Here is an 18,947-nt window from a genome sequence, read left to right as displayed (position 1 = left end):
AGGAGCGGCGGGGCGGGATCGCGCGACGGGGGAGGAAGGAAGGGAGGGCGGCGGGCCAGCGGTGTGGGCCGCCTGGACTCCTGCCCGGCTGGGTGGGTGCGAGGGAGGCGGGGTACCGCCCCGGGGACTGGCGCGCGGAGACCGGGCTGGGGACCGCGGCCGACCCGCCTGTCAGCTGAGCACCGGCCGTGTGAAGCCCACGTGCAGCTGGGGGGCTCGCCGCGGTCTCCGGTCGCCGCCGTGTGAGGGGCGGGTCCCTTGCTGGCCGCCTCGGCGTCGGCGTCCGTCTCAATGCCGGGTATGCGCCTCCTCTCCTACCAGGTGAGGCTCGGGCCTAACAGGTGGCTTCTCGCTGCGGGGCGGGAGCGGTGCTGGCGGCCGTGACCTTAGGTCACGACCTTGCGCGCCTGTTTGCTTCCCTGGTTAGTTGCAGGCACACTGTCTTGGGGGAAAAGGCGGCAGATTCTGCTTCGAGACTAGTTATTTAGCCTGCAAGTTCCCAGACTTGTTTTCTTTTGACGTCTTGTGCACCATCTTGGTTACTTTTCTTGACTTAGCAAGAGCTGGTCAAAGAATACCTGAAGTGCTGAAAAGAGTAGTGACTGATTTGGACGGAAAATAATTTTGTCTAGGGACGAAATCACAGCTGTATCAGAATGATTTGTACCTCTGAATATGTGGAAAGATGGATAAAAAGACTTTCAGGCGATGCAGAGGCTTCTAAACATTTGTATCTCTTCTTTAAGGAAAGGGAAATGAACGTGTGAAATTTGCCGAGTGGCAGTAGACGTAATAGTGCTGAGAATTTATTTTTGCCATTTGTTTTGTTTTGTACATAAGATATTAGGCAGCTTTGAAGGGGAAGTAACTTGCATACATTGGGAAACTATTCTTAAAGTGATACTCCTTTTGTGAAAACAATGGGGGAAAATTGAGATATCTTTAATATCGTCTCTTAGTGACTGTTGTGCCTTAAATTCTGAATCTTGGTATCATCAGTTCTTATTTCATAAGTGAATTTCATTTTCTGTTTAGGCCGTTGGCTTAATTTATGTATCATTAGTTATCAGGAAGGTTTTAGCTGGTGTTATCCTCAGGCATGATACTTTGAAAATCTCTACTGTTCAGTGAAGTTTGTACATTGTATTTCAGATAATAGAACCGCATTGGTCAAAATCATAGCCACTAGCCTACATGTGGCAACTTAAATTTTAATAATTAAAATCAAATAAAAGTGCTCAGTAGCCACATGTGGTTATTGACTATGGAATTGGACAGCACAAATACGGAACATTTTTATCATCAGAAAGTTCTATGGGACAGGACTGTTAAAAAAACAACATGTAGCACAACTAATTCCTGCTAATTTCTATATAGTCAACTCACATATTTTTAAAGGTGTAAAACTCAAGATCTGGATTCTTTAATCTTTATCAGTCTAATGGCACTTTATGCTTCCATTAGTAATAGTTGAGGTAATGATTGATTTTTGTTTTGTTTCTAGTCCTACACTTTTGAAAAAGTTATTTTTGCAATTTGGATCATAGTGTGCATTAGGAATTTGGTGAACTTTTTGGAGACCATCCGTTTTTATTCACCATCAAGTTTAAGCAGAAGCAAGATTATGGTTTCAATTGGACATAAAATCCAATTGCACTTTTGCATTTGTGTATTTAGGAATTGCAATTATAAAGGAATTGTGAGGCTACTCCAATTTTATATAATATCTATTGATACTCAGTGGTTGCGATGATAATGTAAAATGTCACCTGTAAACTTAAGGATACTTGGGCAAGTTGAGAGGCATGGCTCAGAGAGGGAGGAACATTGAAGTTTACTTCTGAACTACTAAGTAATGGACTCATCTGGTCTCTCTTTTGGAAGACTTTGAGAAATGAGTTTGGTTTGTCTATTTCAAAGGGAATAGCTGCTTTTAGATGTTATCTTGTATGTTGATATTTTATTGACTATTAGAAATGATGATAAAAATGAAATGCAATACAAATAGTATTTTAACCTTTCCTATCTATAGGAAAAGCAGTTCTGCGAGGTGAGTTATTTTATCTGGCAGAAAGGAAGAGAAAATGTGGATAAATACAGAGAATTTTAAAGCTGGAAGGTTCTTAATGTAGCATTTAACTCAGTCTGCATTTACACTTGGAATAGGTTATAGTTCAAGCTACTTTTTTCTGTTATTGCCATATTCATCTTGTGTTTTGTTTTCTTTATAGCTCTGTAAATGCAGCCTAATATGTAGAACCTATTAATGGGTAGGAGTTGGTCTTTGTCTATGTGTCAGGTGGGTTCTAGATAAAATATAAAATCAGTGAGTAAACCAATTTGATTTCATATCCAACAAGTAATCTGGATAATACAGCTTTCCCCCTTTCTGTGACAACACCTAATACTGGGGTAAGAATAGGATTGAGTTTTCAGTTGAACATAAAATCTAATTGCACCTTTGCATTCATGAATCGGAATTATGAAGTAATTGTGATGCTTCTCTGGTTTTATGTGGTATGTGAAATGTCACCTGTAAACTTGAGGATACATGGACAAGGACTCAGACTAGTGCACTACTTTTTTTTTTTTTTTTAAAGATTTTATTTATTTGACAGAGACACAGCCAAAGAGAGAACACAAGCAGGAGGAGTGGGAGAGGGAGAAGCAGGCTTCCTGCTGAGCAGGGAGTCCGATTCGGGGATCAAACCCAGGACCCTGGGATTGTGACCTGCTCCGAAGGCAGATGCTTAACGACTGAGCCACCCAGGCTCCCTTACTTTTGTTAATAGGTGAAAATAACTTTTAATTGTAATTGAGGTGAAAATTATTTTTCTGTTTGTAGGACTAGAAACATGAACCTTTCCCTTGATTTCGGCCCCTCCCATTACAGTGTTTATACAGCCTGAGTCTCTTGACAGTTGGAGGATTTTATTCAATAGGTATCACATGCAGATTTTTATCTTTACAGTTAGTAAAAATGTAATTGTATGATCACATTTAAATTTTAAAAATTCTATTTTTAGTTTTATTGAGATTATTGATATATAAGGTATACAGTGTGATGATATCATACATGTATATAAAGCCAAATGATTACCACAGTAAGATTAGTTGACACTACCAGGGGTGCGTGGGTGGTTTAGTCAGGTTGGTTTAGTTGGTTAAGTGTCTGACTCTTGATTTTGGTCAGGTCATGATCTCAGGCTCGTGGGATTGAGCCTCACATCAGTCTCTGTGCTCAGTGCATAGTCTTCTTATCCCTCTCCCTCAGCTCCTTCCCCTGCTCACCTGCATGCAGGCTTGCTCTCTCTCTAACTCTAAAATAAATAAATCTTAAAAAAAAAATAGGCTAGTTGACACTACCATCCCTTCACACAATTACTGTGTGTGTGTGTATGTGTGTGTGTGTGTGTAGATAACATTTAAGATCTACTTTAACAACTTTGAAATACACACACACACACACACACATATATGAAACACAGTATTATTAATTATTGTTACCATGCTGTACATTAGATCCCTGGAACTTATTTATAGTTGGAAATTTGTACCTTTTGGTCAATTGCATAATTATATTTTAATTTATCAGCAGTGATTCATAGTATACCCTGATAAGAAAGAAAAGACTGTTCAGGATGTGTAAGGTAACAAACTCACAACTGGAAAGCTAAATGGCAATTGGTACTTGGCTTTAGTATCTAGAAGACAGTAGGGAGAGATGGAGATCATGCTGATAGGAGCAGGTATGTTAGTTACTGCTTAGCTCCAGGATATCGGTGCTCTGCAGGTGTGCCTAGTATTTTTAGAACTCCAGTTTTCTTTAGGTAGTTAGAGATCCAGATATTTATGAGAAATCTCTCTATAAATGTTGGCAAGTTGGTAGTTAACCATTGATAAAAATTTAAAGCTGTAGTTTTACATAGGGGTGAGCAGAGGACCGGTTTGTAATCACAAGTTTAGCTTATCTTCAGAAAATGAACTACAAAATAAGATTTCTATTTTATTTATTTTTTAAGAGATTTATTTATTTGAAAGAGAGAGTGAGAACTCACACTTGAGTGGGAGGAGGCACAGAGGGAAAGAATCTCAACCAGACTCCCAGCTGAGCTCAAAAGAGGGCTTGATCTCACGATCCTGAGCCAAAGTTAGGCGCCTGACTGAGCCACCTAGGTGCCCCAAGATTCCTATCTTAAAAGAACAGTTTTCTTTCATATAAAGTAGTCAAAAATGGTTTTAAAGTTAGGAAAATTGAGATATAAAAAATTGAGATACAATTTATATACTGAAAAAGTGTACAATTCAAGTCAAAGCTAATGTGAGAAAGAACAAAGCTAGAGGTATCACAATCCCAGATTTCAAGATATACTACAAAGCTGTAAATAATCAAAACAGTATAGTACGGGCACAAAAGTAGATATATAGATTAATGGAATAGAATAAAGAGCCCAGAAAAAAGAAAACAAATACATGTTCATTTGGTCAGTTAATCTATGACAAAGGAGGAAGGAATATACAATGGGGAAAAGACAGTCTTTAGTAATTAAATGGTACTGGAAAACTAGATAACTACATGCAATATAGTAAATAGTGCTGGAAAAACTAGATAATAGATAACTACATGCAAAAGAGTAAACTTTCTAACACAATACACCAAATAAACTCAGTAGATTAAAGACCTAAATGTAAGACCTGAAACCATAAAACTAGAAGAAAATATAGGCAGTAGTATCTTTGACATTGACCTTGGCAGCATTTTTCTAAATGTGTTCTGCAAGCAGGAGAAACAAAAAAAGTAAAAATTTAAAAAACAAAAAAAGTAAAAATTGTTTACAAAAAGTAAACAATAAGGATTACACCAAAATAGAAGGCTTTGCACTGTGAAGGAAGTCCATGGACAAAACAAAAAAGCAACCTACTGAGTGGGAGAAGATATTTTCAAGTGATATATCTGGTAAGGAATTAATATCTAAAATATATGAAGAATTTATAGAACTCGGCACTGGTGGGGGGGATAATAATCTGATTGATTGAAAAATGGACAGAGGACAGTTTTCCAAATAATACATTTTTCCAAATAAGATGGCCAGCAGACATGGAAAGATGCTCAACAACACTTATCATCAGGGAAATACAAATAAAAAAACATGTGAGCTATCAGCTAACACCTGTCAGAGTGGCTAAAATCAAAAGGAGAAGAAATAACAGTTATTGGTGAGGATGTGGAAAAAAGGAACCCTGGTGCACTGTTGGTGGGAATGCAAATGGGTGCAGCAACTTGGGAAACAATATAGAGGTTCATCAAAAAATTAAAAATAGAAAAACCATAGCATCCGGTAATGCTATTGGATGTTTACCTAAAGAAGAAAACGGTAATTCAAAAGGGGATCTGCACCTCCATATTTATTGAAGCATTATTTACAGTAGCCAAGATTTGGAAGCAATGCAAGTATTTATCAGTAGATGGATATAGATGTTGCACACAGAGAGGAATATTAGTCAGTCACGAAAAAGATGATCTTGCCATTTACTGCAACATGGTTATATCTTAGAGGTCACTATGCTAAGTAAAATAAGTCAGCAAAAGACAAATTTTTTTACCGTATGATTTCATTTACATGTGACTACTTAAGAAAAAAACAAACAAAAAGAGCTGAGACAGTCCCATAAGTAACTGGTTGTTGCCTGAGGGGAGATGTGGGGGGAATGGGCAAACAGGGATGAAGAAAGGGTACAAGCTTCCAGTTATGGAATAAATTATAGGGATTTTGTTTCAGCATAAGGAATATAGACAGTGGTAGTATAATAGCAGTATATGGTGACAGATGGTAGCTACACTTGTGATAGTAGCATAATGAGTTGTTGAATTGCTATGTTGTATACCTGAAACCAGTGTAACATTGTGTGTCATCGACACTTCAATTAAAAAAAAATTCAATAAATAACATCTCCAGAAATGTGTGCAATTCAGTAGTTTTTGGTATATTCACAAAGTTGTACAACCATTACCGCTATGTGATTCCAAAACATTTCTGTCCTTTCAAAAAGCAATTGGCCATCACTCCCCATTTCCCCCAGTCCCCACCCCTTCCCCCTCCAAGTCCCTGGTGAGCACTAATCTCTGTCTCTGTGAATTTGCCTATTCTGGATAATGATATAAATGTAATTCTACAGTATGTGACTTTTTGTGTCTTCTTTCACTTAATGTAATCTTAAGGTTCATCGATTCATGTAGCATGAATCAGTTAATTTATAAACTTTATATCATGTTTGTTTCTTCTAAAGAAAGTTCCTACACTTTTATGCTGTTTTTATTGCTTTTTATATGCAAATCTATAATCTGGGATGTCTGTTTCATTTTCTGAGTTGGTTTTAAAACTGGAGCTAGACTTTGTTTGCAGTAGTACTAGAGGATAGTAGTTTTTTTTTAAAATATTTTATTTATTTATTTGACAGATCACAAGTAGGCAGAGAGGCAGGCAGAGAGAGGAGGAGGAAGTAGGCTCTCCGCTGAGCAGAGAGCCTGTTGCGGGGCTTAATCCCAGGACCCAGAGATCATGACCTGAGCCGAAGGCAAAGGCTTCAAACCACTGAGTCACCCAGGCACCCCAAGGATAGTAGTTTTTACATCTAGGTTACTTTTTTGTGTGTGTAGGAGCTGTCTTTGTGTTCTCTTCTGGGTTAATGGTTATTAGGTAAAGGTTTTGATAAGTTGAAGGTTGATTTTTTTTTTTTTTTGGAACAGTCTTGGCATATATCAGTAAGTAATTATTGAATGAATGAGAATAATTTGACTGCTATTTTGAATAGTTAGCTCTCACTTGATCAAGAATCCATTAAGGTTAGAGCATTATTTGACTTTTCAGTAGAAAAACAATAAGTGATCCTTGAAAAATCTTATAATTAGGAATACAGAATATACAAAATGCCTGAAAAACATTTATGCTCAGATATTCAGGTATTCTATATTGAGTGTTGCCTTGCTTTGTGTTGGAGGCTGTGGGGCACACAAGGGTACAGTAGTCACTATCTCTGTCCTTAAAAATCTTATTGGCTAGGAAAAGGCAAAAGATACATAAAGGCACAGTATCTGATACACTCACCTGAAAAGGTTTATAGAGGTTGAAGAAAAACATATGGAGTGTATTATTTAGAAATGTATCTAACATAGTTAAAAAATAAGTGTGTCTTGTGTTTACTGATTTTTTTGTGTGCCTTGTATAATACAGTGTAGAACATGTAAAGATGTAGAACATAAAAAATGTGTATAACATACTTCACAATTCAGAAAGGAATAGATGATATGATTGTAGGCAGAGGGAAACTTCATGGCAGGGGAGATAGTTGGAGGTTCACAGGAAGGATTTGTTGAAAGCAAACAGTTGTGTAGGAAAGCAACAAGAGAGAAATAAAAAGGAAGCCAAAAAAAAGAGAATGGTATATCTGTGCTGCAGTGAGGAGATAAACCTTATTGGTATGTGTAGTTGGAAAGTATAGGAGATAGATTAGCTCAATTAACAGTGACTACATTATGAAGTACTTTGAATATAAGGCTAGGAAGTTTGTACTTGACTGGAAGGTGTTGGGAAGTTGTTACAGATGGGTTACTTGATCTAGGGTCTGTGAAGTGCTTTTTTGGAGGAATGTGCATACATCTACTTAAGAGACTTCGTAACATCTGTTAGATCTTCTGAGGAGTCCATGACACCCAAAAGTTAAATAACTGCTATATTATAGGTTTTAGAAGAGTGAATTACAGAAGACAAACAACAGGAACACCGGAGACCAGTTAGGGGGCTACTGCTATAATTCAGAACAGATGTAAAACATTTTAGTGCAAGTCAAGTACATTAAGTACTAAGCAGGAGTTTGAATGGAAATGAGTGCATCTTTAAAGGATCCTCATAGCTGTATTAATGGCTCTCTTAAGTGTACAACTGAGAGTGTCCTTTATTTATATGGCAGTTGACAATTTTTTTTTGCTGCATAGTCCCACTAGTGTAAATTAAAAATGAAAAAATAGTTAAACATTGATAATTCAAGTAGACTTGGATTATATTAGGTTTTCCAGCATTTTATCTTTTTCCCTTTTTATTTTCCAGTCTAGTGTAAAATTTATATTCAGTGAATGCACTCTACCTGGGTTAAAGTGAGTTGCTCCTGGAGAAAGTTTTGTGCCTGGAGAGAATAGTTGAGGGTTAAGTCTTTTTGTTCTGGACAATGTAGTCTATGGATAATTCACATTAAACACACACAGTGATACTGAATCACAGAGTTATACAGTACTTTTCATTCAAAACAAAAATTAATGAAATATTCAGTTACTTAAACTAGTAATGTTTTAAAGTGTAACAGTACATCGCACATGATGATTAAAGTTCTCAAATACTTTAAATTTAATTTCTGCTGCTACTCCCTAGTCCCAGTTCTTAGTTAAGTGATTTATCCACCTTCCTTATGTGCTACTGATTTTTTTTTTTAAGATTTTATTTATTTATTTGACAGAGAGAGAGATCACAAGTAGGCAGAGAGGCAGGCAGAGAGGGAGAGGGGAAGCAGGCTCCCAGCTGAGCAGAGAGCCCGATGAGGGGCTTGATCCCAGGACCCTGAGATCATGACCTGAGCTGAAGGCAGAGTCTTTAACCCACTGAGCCACCCAGGCGCCCCTGTGCTACTGATTTTTCAAAAAGGATTCTTCTGTGTGTATACTGATTGCCAGGCAAAACTAAGTCTGAATACAATTACTACTCCCACAGCTTTAGTGGAAAGTTCACTTTTGCCTAGTAAATTTAAGTTCAAATTCTTAATTGGTGATGGTTTATTTAAATTTATTTATTATAAGCTTAAAGGTATATCTTTTCTACTCTTAAGGATTTGCGGCCATAGATAATGTTAAAACATACAGTATGGGACAGTTGAGGAAAATCAGGAAGCAGTTGCTTATGAAACATATACTTGTTCCAGCACCTAGAGAGTTATTATGCTTCAGTACTACATTTAGCTTTATTTCTTTTTACCTAAGGTACCAAACCCCTGCCCCCAAACTTTTGTATCTTATAAGTATAAATTAGTCTGGAGTGGCAGCCTTTTCTCTTGTATCAGTTTCTGTATTAAAAAGTTTGATAGCTTTTTCTTTTTTAAATAGCTTTGCTGTAATATAATTCACATATCAATTTAAATTATACAGTTCAGTGATTTTTAGTATATTCACAGAGCTGTGTAAGTATCACCTCAGTCAATTTTAGATCATTTTATAATGCTGAAAAGAAACTTCTTACCCCTAAGCCATTATTCCCTCAAACCCCCATCATTCCTAGCCCTAAACAAGTACTAATTACTTTTTGTTTCTATATATTTGTCACATATTTTATGTAGCATGTTTGAAAGGCTCATCTGTACTGTAGCATGTATCAATATTCTTACTGCCGGATAATGTAGTATTACATTGAATCATACCACATTTTATCTGTCCATTCAACAGTTGATAGGTGTTTGGATTATTTTCGCTTTTTGGCTAGTAGGAATAATACTGCTATGAACATTTGTGTACAAGTTTTTGTGTAGGCATAAGTTTTCATTTCTCTTGGGTACTTAGGAGTGGACTAGTTGGGTCATACAGAAACTCTGTATTTAGCCTTAATTTTAACGAACTGTTAGTCCATTTTCCAGAGTGGCTGTACCACTTCATATCCCACCAGCAGTACATGAGAGTTTGTTTCTCCACATCCTCAATAACACTTACTATTATCTTTTTTTCCATTACTGTCATCCTAGTATGTGTGAAGTGGTATCTGCTTGTGGTTTTGATTTGCATTTCCCAATGGCTAATAATGTTGGGCATCTTTTCATCAGATCTTTTGCCCATTAAAAAAAATTGGGCTATTTGTCTTTTTATTATTGGGTTGTAGTGCTTTAGATATTTTAGCTACCAGTTCCTTATCAGATACGTGTTTTACAAATATATCTCCCATTTCTTCTTTCTTGCTAGTTATTTTTGAAGGGCAAAACTTTTAATTACGGAGTACAATTTGTCATTGATTTATAGGGTTTTGACTAGGGGCCTGTGTGGATAGGGCATGCAAGCAGTTGGCATGAGGGTGAGATGAATTCAGTTTTGGATATATTGCAGTCCTAGTGGGACAGTTATAGGAGGCAGTTAAATGAGAGGCTGGGTTCAGAGAAAAGTGTTTTTGCTGGTAATTGAGGTGAATGAGGTCTTTAATGAGAAAAGTTCATGGCTAAGGAGACTATAGTGGAGAATATGGAGTGAGTGGAGGAAAGGAAGCCTGTGAAGCTACCAGAGTTAGGAAGAGAGTCAGGGTAGACTATTCATTGACCAGAGGAGGGAAGACTTTCCCAAGTTGTACCTATGTTATGTTCTCCTAGACACAAAGGCTCAGTTTTTTCATCACCTTTTAGCTTTCTTTTTCTCTAGCACATTGTTGTAAACTTCCCATGGAGATGTTTTTCCTATTTGCCCCAATTTCTTTACTTCCTTTGCCAGTAATTCCCAAGTTGGGCATACATCGATATCCGTTGGCCAGCTTTAATATAAGATTTTGGAGTCCTGTTAGACATGCTGGATGAGGATCACCTGGGGTAGTGTCCCAGAATCTGTATTTTAATACCTTTTAAGGTAAAGAGTGGTTTGCTCTTCACCAAGCCTGTTTCCTTTTTTCTTGGATCCCAACTGACTTATATATTCCAGCCTCTCTTGGATTTGGGGATGGCCATATGATTGAGATCTGGCCATAGGAAATTAAGCAGAAGTGTTGAGTGTTTCTTCACCCCTGGCAAATGCAAACTTTCCTTGAACAATCCTCTCTTCTCTCTTCTCCTCTCTCCTGCTGGCTGGGTGTTGTCTGCCAAAGCAACTTTGGAAATGATGGGTCCAAGAGAGCTGAACTTCTGTCAGCCTGGGTCATCTCCAGCCTCTTCATGCCCACAGCTGATCATTAACATGGATTTTTGGACTTCATGTAAGCATGAAATAAAAATAAACTATTCTGTCACACTTTGGGATTTATCTATTATAACATCCATTGTTACTTTAATCTATATAACTCCTTAGTTTATTATCCAGAATCTGTTTTGGGATCCATTGTCCTTGGTTTGTACTATTTTATATTTTAAAACTCATTTATATGGTAAGTTAGTCTTTAGCTGTTAACTTCAGGCCTTATACATAAATATTGTGTTTTCTTTGTAAAAATTTTCATGGAAATTATTATAATTAACATCCTGATTATTTTATTATAATACAAACATTTGTATGCCTGATACCTGCTGGTCCTTGATACTAGGGATACACATGTGTATAAAACATTGCCTCTGGGGGCGCCTGGGTGGCTCAGTGGGTTAAGCCGCTGCCTTCGGCTCAGGTCATGATCTCGGGGTCCTGGGATCGAGTCCCGTATCGGGCTCTCTGCTCGGAAGGGAGCCTGCTTCCTCCTCTCTCTCTCTGTCTGCCTCTCTGCCTACTTGTGATCTCTGTCAAGTGAGTAAATAAAATCTTTAAAAAAAAAAAAAAAACATTGCCTCTGTCTTCTAGTATGGGATAAGATGGAATTAGATAAGGCAAGTATCTTACATATGCTTTGAAAGCATGAGGAGAGAAATGGCTGATTGAACCCAATGGTGGAGTTGGGGATCCTTGAAGTTTATTTTAATGGGATTTTTTTTTAACCCATCTTCATTTGTAATCTTGTGCTCTCTCCTCCTCGGTGGATAAGAGCTGTATACAGGCTGTGTAAAATATCCTTTTAGAGGAGCAAAAAATACAAGTGCGTTTTTGGTAGATTTGTGTTACATGTGGGTATTTTGTTTTAGTGCGTATTTTTTCTTAACATCTACCACCAAGAAAGAAGAGAATGCTTTATGTAGGGAAACTGCAGATCTTAGTCCTGAAACAGATCATATTGTTAAACTTTTCCTTTTGTTAACTAAGGTTTTTTGTTGTTTTTTGTTTTGTTTTATTTTTAAATAAATATTACATGTTTTCATTTTTCCTTTTGAGGGAACTTTTGGATTAGAAATGGTGAAAGTCCGAAAGAACCTATCTCCTGTTAGTATTGTATTCTTATTAGTGTAAATTGGGGAAAAGTCAGATAATTCACACAGGACTTTGAAAGATTTTGTGTGTGTGTGTCTGTGTAAACAGGTAAACAAGAGCCTTCTGTTTTGACTAGTTCTCTGAATGGTGAGAGGCTTCTTCCTCCACTTCTTGAAAGCTTACATGCTAGTCAGTGTGGAGTTCCAGACTGTTGCATTGGGTCATGCTGAGAGTGAGGAGAGTGTCCCCGGGAGAACTAAAAACAACCAGGCAAGTGACAGCCACATCCTGAAGAAAGGGAGTTGAACTTGACGATTAAAAACAGCTGGCTTTTAGGGGATCTAAAAAGTAAACTGCAGCATCCAGGAATGAGCAGTGGAGTTGAAACCAGGTGAATAGATCAGAATAGCAAGTATAGTATAGTGTTTGATCCAATAAGTAGCCTAATCCAGGGTGTAGGCAGGTAGTTAGAAACTGGCATGTCCGTGAGAGCTTGAATGATTCATATAGTGAAGATATCTGGAATCAAGAAATTTCAATAGATGAGGCCAAGGGACTATAACCTTTTAGATCTTCTCATTTGGTACTGTGGCAGGGACAGTGAGAAGAAACCTGTTTGGAGTATTTCCCAATTTAGAATCAAGTCAAGAGGTGTAAATGAAATACAGTATAGATGTACTATAGAAATGTCCTGGAAGATTGTATATATGTTAAATAATGGTTAATACACTCATTTAATAATGAGCAACTTCTCTGTTTTAATGAAACTTATGGTAAATTGTTTTAAATACAGAATTTATTAGTAAAACAAATTATTCTTCAGCTTATCTTTTACCATAAAGCTGAATTTCTATATATCACCTTCATTTAAGCTTAGATATACAGACTGCTTAACTATTACAGATGCTTAGTAACACATGGATTATTTTGGATGTCTTGGTGTGTTCTTGGTTTTAGAAGCTCTGAATGTTTTAGCTATAGAATTATTGCTTTTGAAATGTCACTAATCGGGGCGCCTGGGTGGCTCAGTGGGTTAAAGCCTCTTCCTTTGGCTTAGGTCATGATCCCAGGGTCCTGGGATCTAGCCCTGCATGGGGCTCTCTGCTTCCGCGGGGAGCCTGCTTCCTCTTCTCTCTTTGCCTGCCTCTCTGCCTACTTGTGATCTCTGTCAAATAAACAAATAAAATATTAAAAAAAAAAAAGAAATGTCACTAATTAAACTATTTGTATTTTCTTTTCCTCACTAGCAATTTCTACCTCCTAAGACTTCTTTTGGACTGTAAGATTCTATTATGAAGTCAAACGAGCTTTTTACCTGCTTATCTTGTAGTTTCTTCAGCATCTTGCAGCTACAGTTTTGAACATGGAATTTCTTTTCTCTGACCCCAGCTTCTTTCATTACTGGTTCTCCCACTTCCTCAGCCACAGTGAACCTGAGCTTTGCTGTGTTGGAATCTACTTTACCTAGTCTGCTAGGTATAGTTTGGCCACAAACTGGCCTCTTGAGAAGCCTGACTTTCTGATTTGAGCAGTACTGGCTAGGGTAGTGTTTTCTGAAACATGGGACAACTTTTACTCCTGGTGTTTTTCTTGAGATTTTTTTTTGTGGGTGACCTGTCTACTTTGATTACTGGATGTTGACTGATATTTCCTTGCTTCTGGTCCCCACTCCTGAGTATAGACCTGTATCCTGCTTCATTCTCCCTTTCCTCTGGCCTATTCAGGAGTCTCCTGGCTCACTTCATTGCAACCTTTCCTTTTTACCATTCTGTGGGTTTCATTTTGTCCTATTTAACACCCTCTCTCTTCCCCTCAGCCATCACCCATCTCTACCGTCTTTCAACTTTCTTTCATGTGTTTTCTGCCGTCACCTTTTTTTTTTTTTTTTTTACTCCTTTTGACCCAATCTCTTGAGCCTCAATGCCTATCTTACACACAGTTTCTTCCCTTTCATCTTAGTGTTCTGCCTCTTGAAACTTGTCCATTTTCCCACTCCCACACCTTTCTTAGGCTGGACCCTTTTTTCAGCAAGCTTTGTTTCTCAGTGGGAACTTTCCCTGCTGTTCCTTCCCTTAGTGCCATTATGTCAGTTTTATATCCAATCTGTTTTCTACTCTTGTCTTTACCCCTAACACTACCCTTTCAGCTTATAGCTCCTTATAGCTCCATTCTTTCTTGCAGCTTTGTCAGGCAAGAGAAGCAAATGACTTAAATAAAAATGTGAAGTAAATAATAGTGAATGTCACCAAACATGGATATGGCAAACAATTATGATAATTAAATGTCTGAAATGGTGGAGTATGTACTTTTAACTCTGGCTCATTAGTTTTTTTGTCACTTCAGAAAGAAGCCCTATAACCAGCAATCACCCTATTCCTTTTTAGTCTCCCCTGGCCCACCTTTCCCTCAGCCTAATCTAGGCATCCACTAATCTGCTTTCTGTTTCTGTGCATTTGCTTATTCTGGACACTTCATGTAAATGGAATCATAAAATATGTAATCTCTTATGACTGACTTCTTTCATTTAAAAGGTTTTAGAGTTTTATTCATACTGTAGTTACGTGTCAGAACTTCATTTCTTTTTATTGCTATATTGGGTTGTTTCTACTTTCTGAATAAAATGAAATGGGCTTGGGGATATCGTCATTGAATTGTGGGAATTGTGAGAATGTTGAAAAAAGTGTCTAGTATGTAGTAGTTGCTCAATAAATGCTCACTTATCCAAACAATTTAAACTCCTGTATTCCCTTGACTTTTTAGTCAACCTATAGATTACTTCTACAATATTTATTCTCTTGTTTCAGCTCTGGGACCACTAAAAAATTGGTTAAGGAAGTAATGAAACCAAGTTGAATATATTCCAGTTTTCTGATGTCTAACTTCAGCTGCACCTTCAAGTCTGTTTCATCTTTACCATTCCTTTTCTATACCCATTAATATTTAATTTCTACCTTCTCCATTTTAACATGTAGTTGTGTCTCCTAATTTACTAAGAAAAGAGAAGTCTGCCTACCCATGTAATCTTTCTTATTGATCTCCTTCCTTACTGCAAATTATTTATTGTACACTTTGCTTTATTCCTGTTATCTTTTTTTTCTTATTTTGACTGAGAGAAATGAATATACTTTTTTTCTTTCTCAGAGCATTTTTCTGCTGTAATCCTAATCATACCTTCATCTGAGATTTATATGTATTATTTCTTATTTTTATTTTTTCATATTGTTACACTTATCTCATATATTGTTATATATTGGTGCCTGGAGGAACACTACCTATTAATCAAGATTCTAATACTCATAGTGGGCAAAAACCAGGTAAGCAACACCCACTGCAGGATTCAACCTTAACAAAGCTTATTTCTGTTTGGGTATGCCATATATTGCAATGTAACTTTTAAAATACTGCTTACTTCAGTGTGAAGTACTAAATCAGGGTTGTTTGAGTTGAATTTTTTTATTACGATAGTGAAAACATTTTCCTTTTCATTGTTCTGTGTTAAGGCTAGGTATATGTAATATATTTTTTTAAAGATTTTATTTATTTATTTCTTCGATCAAGAGCACAACAGGGGGAGCAGCAGGCAGAGGGAGAGGGAGAAGCATACTCCCCACTGAGCAGGGAGCCCCCATGCAGGGCTCAATCCCCAGAAGCCCAGGATCATGACTTGAGCCTAAGGCAGCTGCTTAACTGCCTGAGCCACCCAGGTGCCCCTATATGTAAAATTTTCTAAAAAATGAATCCTTTTTTTATTATCCTGGGAGACAGAAATCTAACCCACCCTTCAGGTAGTCATCTTTCTGAACCACATTGATTCTAAAATGTGCTCAGTCTGTATAGTTTTCATTGGTTCCACATTCCTATGCCACCCTGTCAGAAAATCTTCCTTTTTACCCAATTCAGTTCTCTCCAGCTATAATTTAGTCATTTTCCATTGTATTATCTACAATAAGGATCCTGTATACACCTTTCAAGTTGGATTCAGGGAGCTTTCAATTGGTTAGACAAGTAGCTCCTTTTTTTTCTTTAACAGTTTATTAAGGTGTAATTTACACATTATAAAATTACTCTGTTTTAAGAGCACAAGCCAATTATTTTAGTAAATTTAAGGAATTTTATACTCAGCACCACCCTCCAGTTTTAGAACATTTCTGTTACCCAAAAAGATAACCTATTTTGGAAAAATCTCGATTCTCCTCCTATGTGTTGCTCTCTTTTTGACACATTCCTACCACACTCATCATACTTCTACACCTAACAGCTGTTCTACAGTTCAACTTAATTTTGACACAGTTGACCTGGCAATAGCATCAGATCCCACAGGTTAAGGGCTTAGTCCTAGGAGACTGTCCTCCCTCCTTTCCCTACCCTTGCAGGTCCAGGTGCTTTTGACTGACTGGCTATAAATGAGAAGTTCCCAAATAATTCATAGAACGCAAAGAAACTTTCTGTTAACTAGATTACTGGTTTAGTACAAAAGGCTACAACTAAGGAATGGCCAAATGGAAGAGATACATAGGGCAAGGTATGTAGGATGGGACATTGAGCCTCTGTGCTCTGTGGGTGTGCCACTTTCCCCAGATCTTCATGTGTTCACCAACCTAGAAGGTAAGCTGTCTGAACCCCTTCCTTTTGGGTTTTTGTGGAGGCTTCATTATATAGGCATGATTGATTAAATCATTGATTGTTGCCGATTGAACCCCAGCCCCTCTTTACTCCCCAGAAATCAGGCCTAGGAGTGGGGATGAGGGTGGGACTGAAAGTTTCAACCCTGTGATCACTCTAGTTGGTTATTTTTAGGCAGTTTCCCAAAGTTGCCTTATTAACATAATGAAAGACACCTATGGCTCACATCATAGGAAAGTCCAGTTCTCTGCCAGAAGAGGGGGATAAACACCAAATATATATTTCTTATTAAAAATCACAATATTTCAATACTTCATACCCGTTTTGCAGTCACTCCTTTTCCACCTTCAGCCCCAGGCAGTAACTGACTAGTAGTCTGTTACCATGATATGGCATTTTAAAACATTTTATATAAGTGGAATCATATGTTCATTTTTGTTTGGCATCTTTCATTTTGGGGTTCATCCATGTTGTAGCATGTATATTAATTCTTCATTGCTCACTAGTAAGCCATTGTATGGCTATACCACAATATTTTGTTTATCCATTCACAAGTTGTTAGAAATTTGAATTGTTTCTGATTTTTGGCTATCATGAATAAAGTTGTGATGACTATTCATACATAAATCTTTGTATACACATATGTTTCAGCTTCTTTTGGGAAGATTCGTAGAACTAGAATTGCTGGTCATATTGTAAGGTCATGTTTAATGTGTTAAGAACAGTCCTTAAACTATATAATCCCTATTGTGTATTGCTGGATTTGGCTTGCTCATACTTTGTTGAGAGTTTTTTTATCTTTATTCTTTGGAGTTGTTGACTTCATAAAATGAATTAAGATGTGCTCTCTCTTTTTTAGAAGAGTTTGTGAGGGATTGGTATTATTTCTTCTTTAAATATTTGATAGAATTTGGCTGTGAAGCTATGTAGGCAAGGACTTTTTCTTTGTGGTAAGATGTTAAATTTCTAATTCAGTTTCTTCACTTGTTATAAGTCTATTCAGATTTTTTATTTTCTTTTGACTTGATAATTTGTGTCTTTTAGGGAATTTGTTCATTTTACCTAACTTGTTGGCATAAAGATGTTCATAGAGTTTCTTTATAAAACTGTTAATTTCTCTGAGGTTAATAATGCTGTATCCCTTTTCATTCTTGATTTTGCCAGTTTGTCTTCATTCTTTTCTCCTGGTGAATCTAGCTCAATTTTATTGGGTTTTTCAAAAAAACAATTTTTGGTTTTGATTTTTCTCAATTTTTCTTTTTTCTGTGGTATTGATTCCCCCCTTATAGTTATAATTTATTTCCTTCTGCTTGCTTTGGGTTTAGTTTGCTTTATTACTAAATTAAGATGGAAGCTTACTTAAGATCTAGAATATTGTTGTGTGCAGCTATGAATTTCCATTTAAGCACTGTATTAGATATCCTATAAGTTTTGATGGGTTTTGTTTTTGTTTTCATTCATCCTAGAATATTCTAAGTTCTCTTGAGATTTTTGTCTTTGACCCATAGGTTATTTAGAAGGGTCTTTGATATCCAGACATTTGTGGATTTCCCACTTTTTTTTCTTTCTAATTTAATTTCATTGTGATTGAGGAACATTTTTTGTATTCTTTATAACATTTCATTTTTTTCTCCCCCCACATGTTTTTTAAGTTTTTTAAAAAATTATTATTAGATAATTAGACACAGAGAAAGTGTGTGCTAGCAATGGCAGAGTCAGAGGGAAAGGGAGAAGCAGACTCTCTGCTGAGCAGGGAGCTCAGTGCAGGGCTCTGTCCCAGGACCCTGGGATCATAACCTGAGCCCAAGGCAGACGCTTAACTGACTGAGCCACCCTGGCGCCCCTCCTGTATTTTTTTTTTAAAAAGATTTTATTTATATGATAGAGAATGAGAGGGAGACAGTTTGCAAGCCCATGAGCAGGGGGAGGGGTAGAGGGAGAAGTAGATTCCCCACTGAGCATAGAGCCTGACATGGGGTACCAGGTCCCTGAGATCATGACCTGAGCCAGTCAGATGCTTAACCTACTGAGCTACCCAGGCATCCCTTCCCCTCATTTTTATAACAGTTCAACTCAAGAAATTCAACATTGTTATTTGAATTATAATCCACACCAGAATAATGAGTAAGATATGTTACATATTTTTATTTAAAAATTTTTTTATTATTGAAGTATAGTTGATATACAGTGTTTTACTAGTTTCAGGTATACAGCTTTGTGATTTAACAGTTCTATAAGTAACTGAGTGCTCAGCATGTTAAGTGTGGTT

At 37.1% G+C, this 18,947-nt stretch overlaps 1 protein-coding gene across 11 annotated transcripts in view; it reads left to right on the top strand.

The window, feature by feature from the left end:
* Positions 1 to 18,947, top strand: part of ANKRD28 (ankyrin repeat domain 28) — a 199,729-nt gene that overhangs the window by 510 nt on the left and 180,272 nt on the right. For 5 of the 11 annotated variants that reach the window (XM_082684421.1, XM_082684423.1, XM_082684426.1 and 2 more), the window contains exon 2: positions 10,875 to 10,982. The exons of 4 other annotated variants lie outside the window; for them this stretch is intronic. Coding sequence is in view for 2 of the 7 variants with exons in the window: in XM_082684428.1 (XP_082540554.1) it covers positions 10,981 to 10,982 (2 nt within the window). In the remaining 5 variants the exon portion in view is untranslated. Of the gene's footprint in view, positions 1 to 18; positions 322 to 10,874; positions 10,983 to 18,947 lie in introns of those variants that run through there. 2 more of the 11 variants (XM_082684429.1, XM_082684424.1) reach the window with 2 other exon arrangements.

This window comes from Mustela nivalis (assembly GCF_964662115.1).
Source record: "Mustela nivalis genome assembly, chromosome: 1".
NCBI classification, from domain to species: Eukaryota; Metazoa; Chordata; class Mammalia; order Carnivora; family Mustelidae; genus Mustela; species Mustela nivalis.
This window is presented reverse-complemented; position numbering and strand designations above follow the sequence as displayed.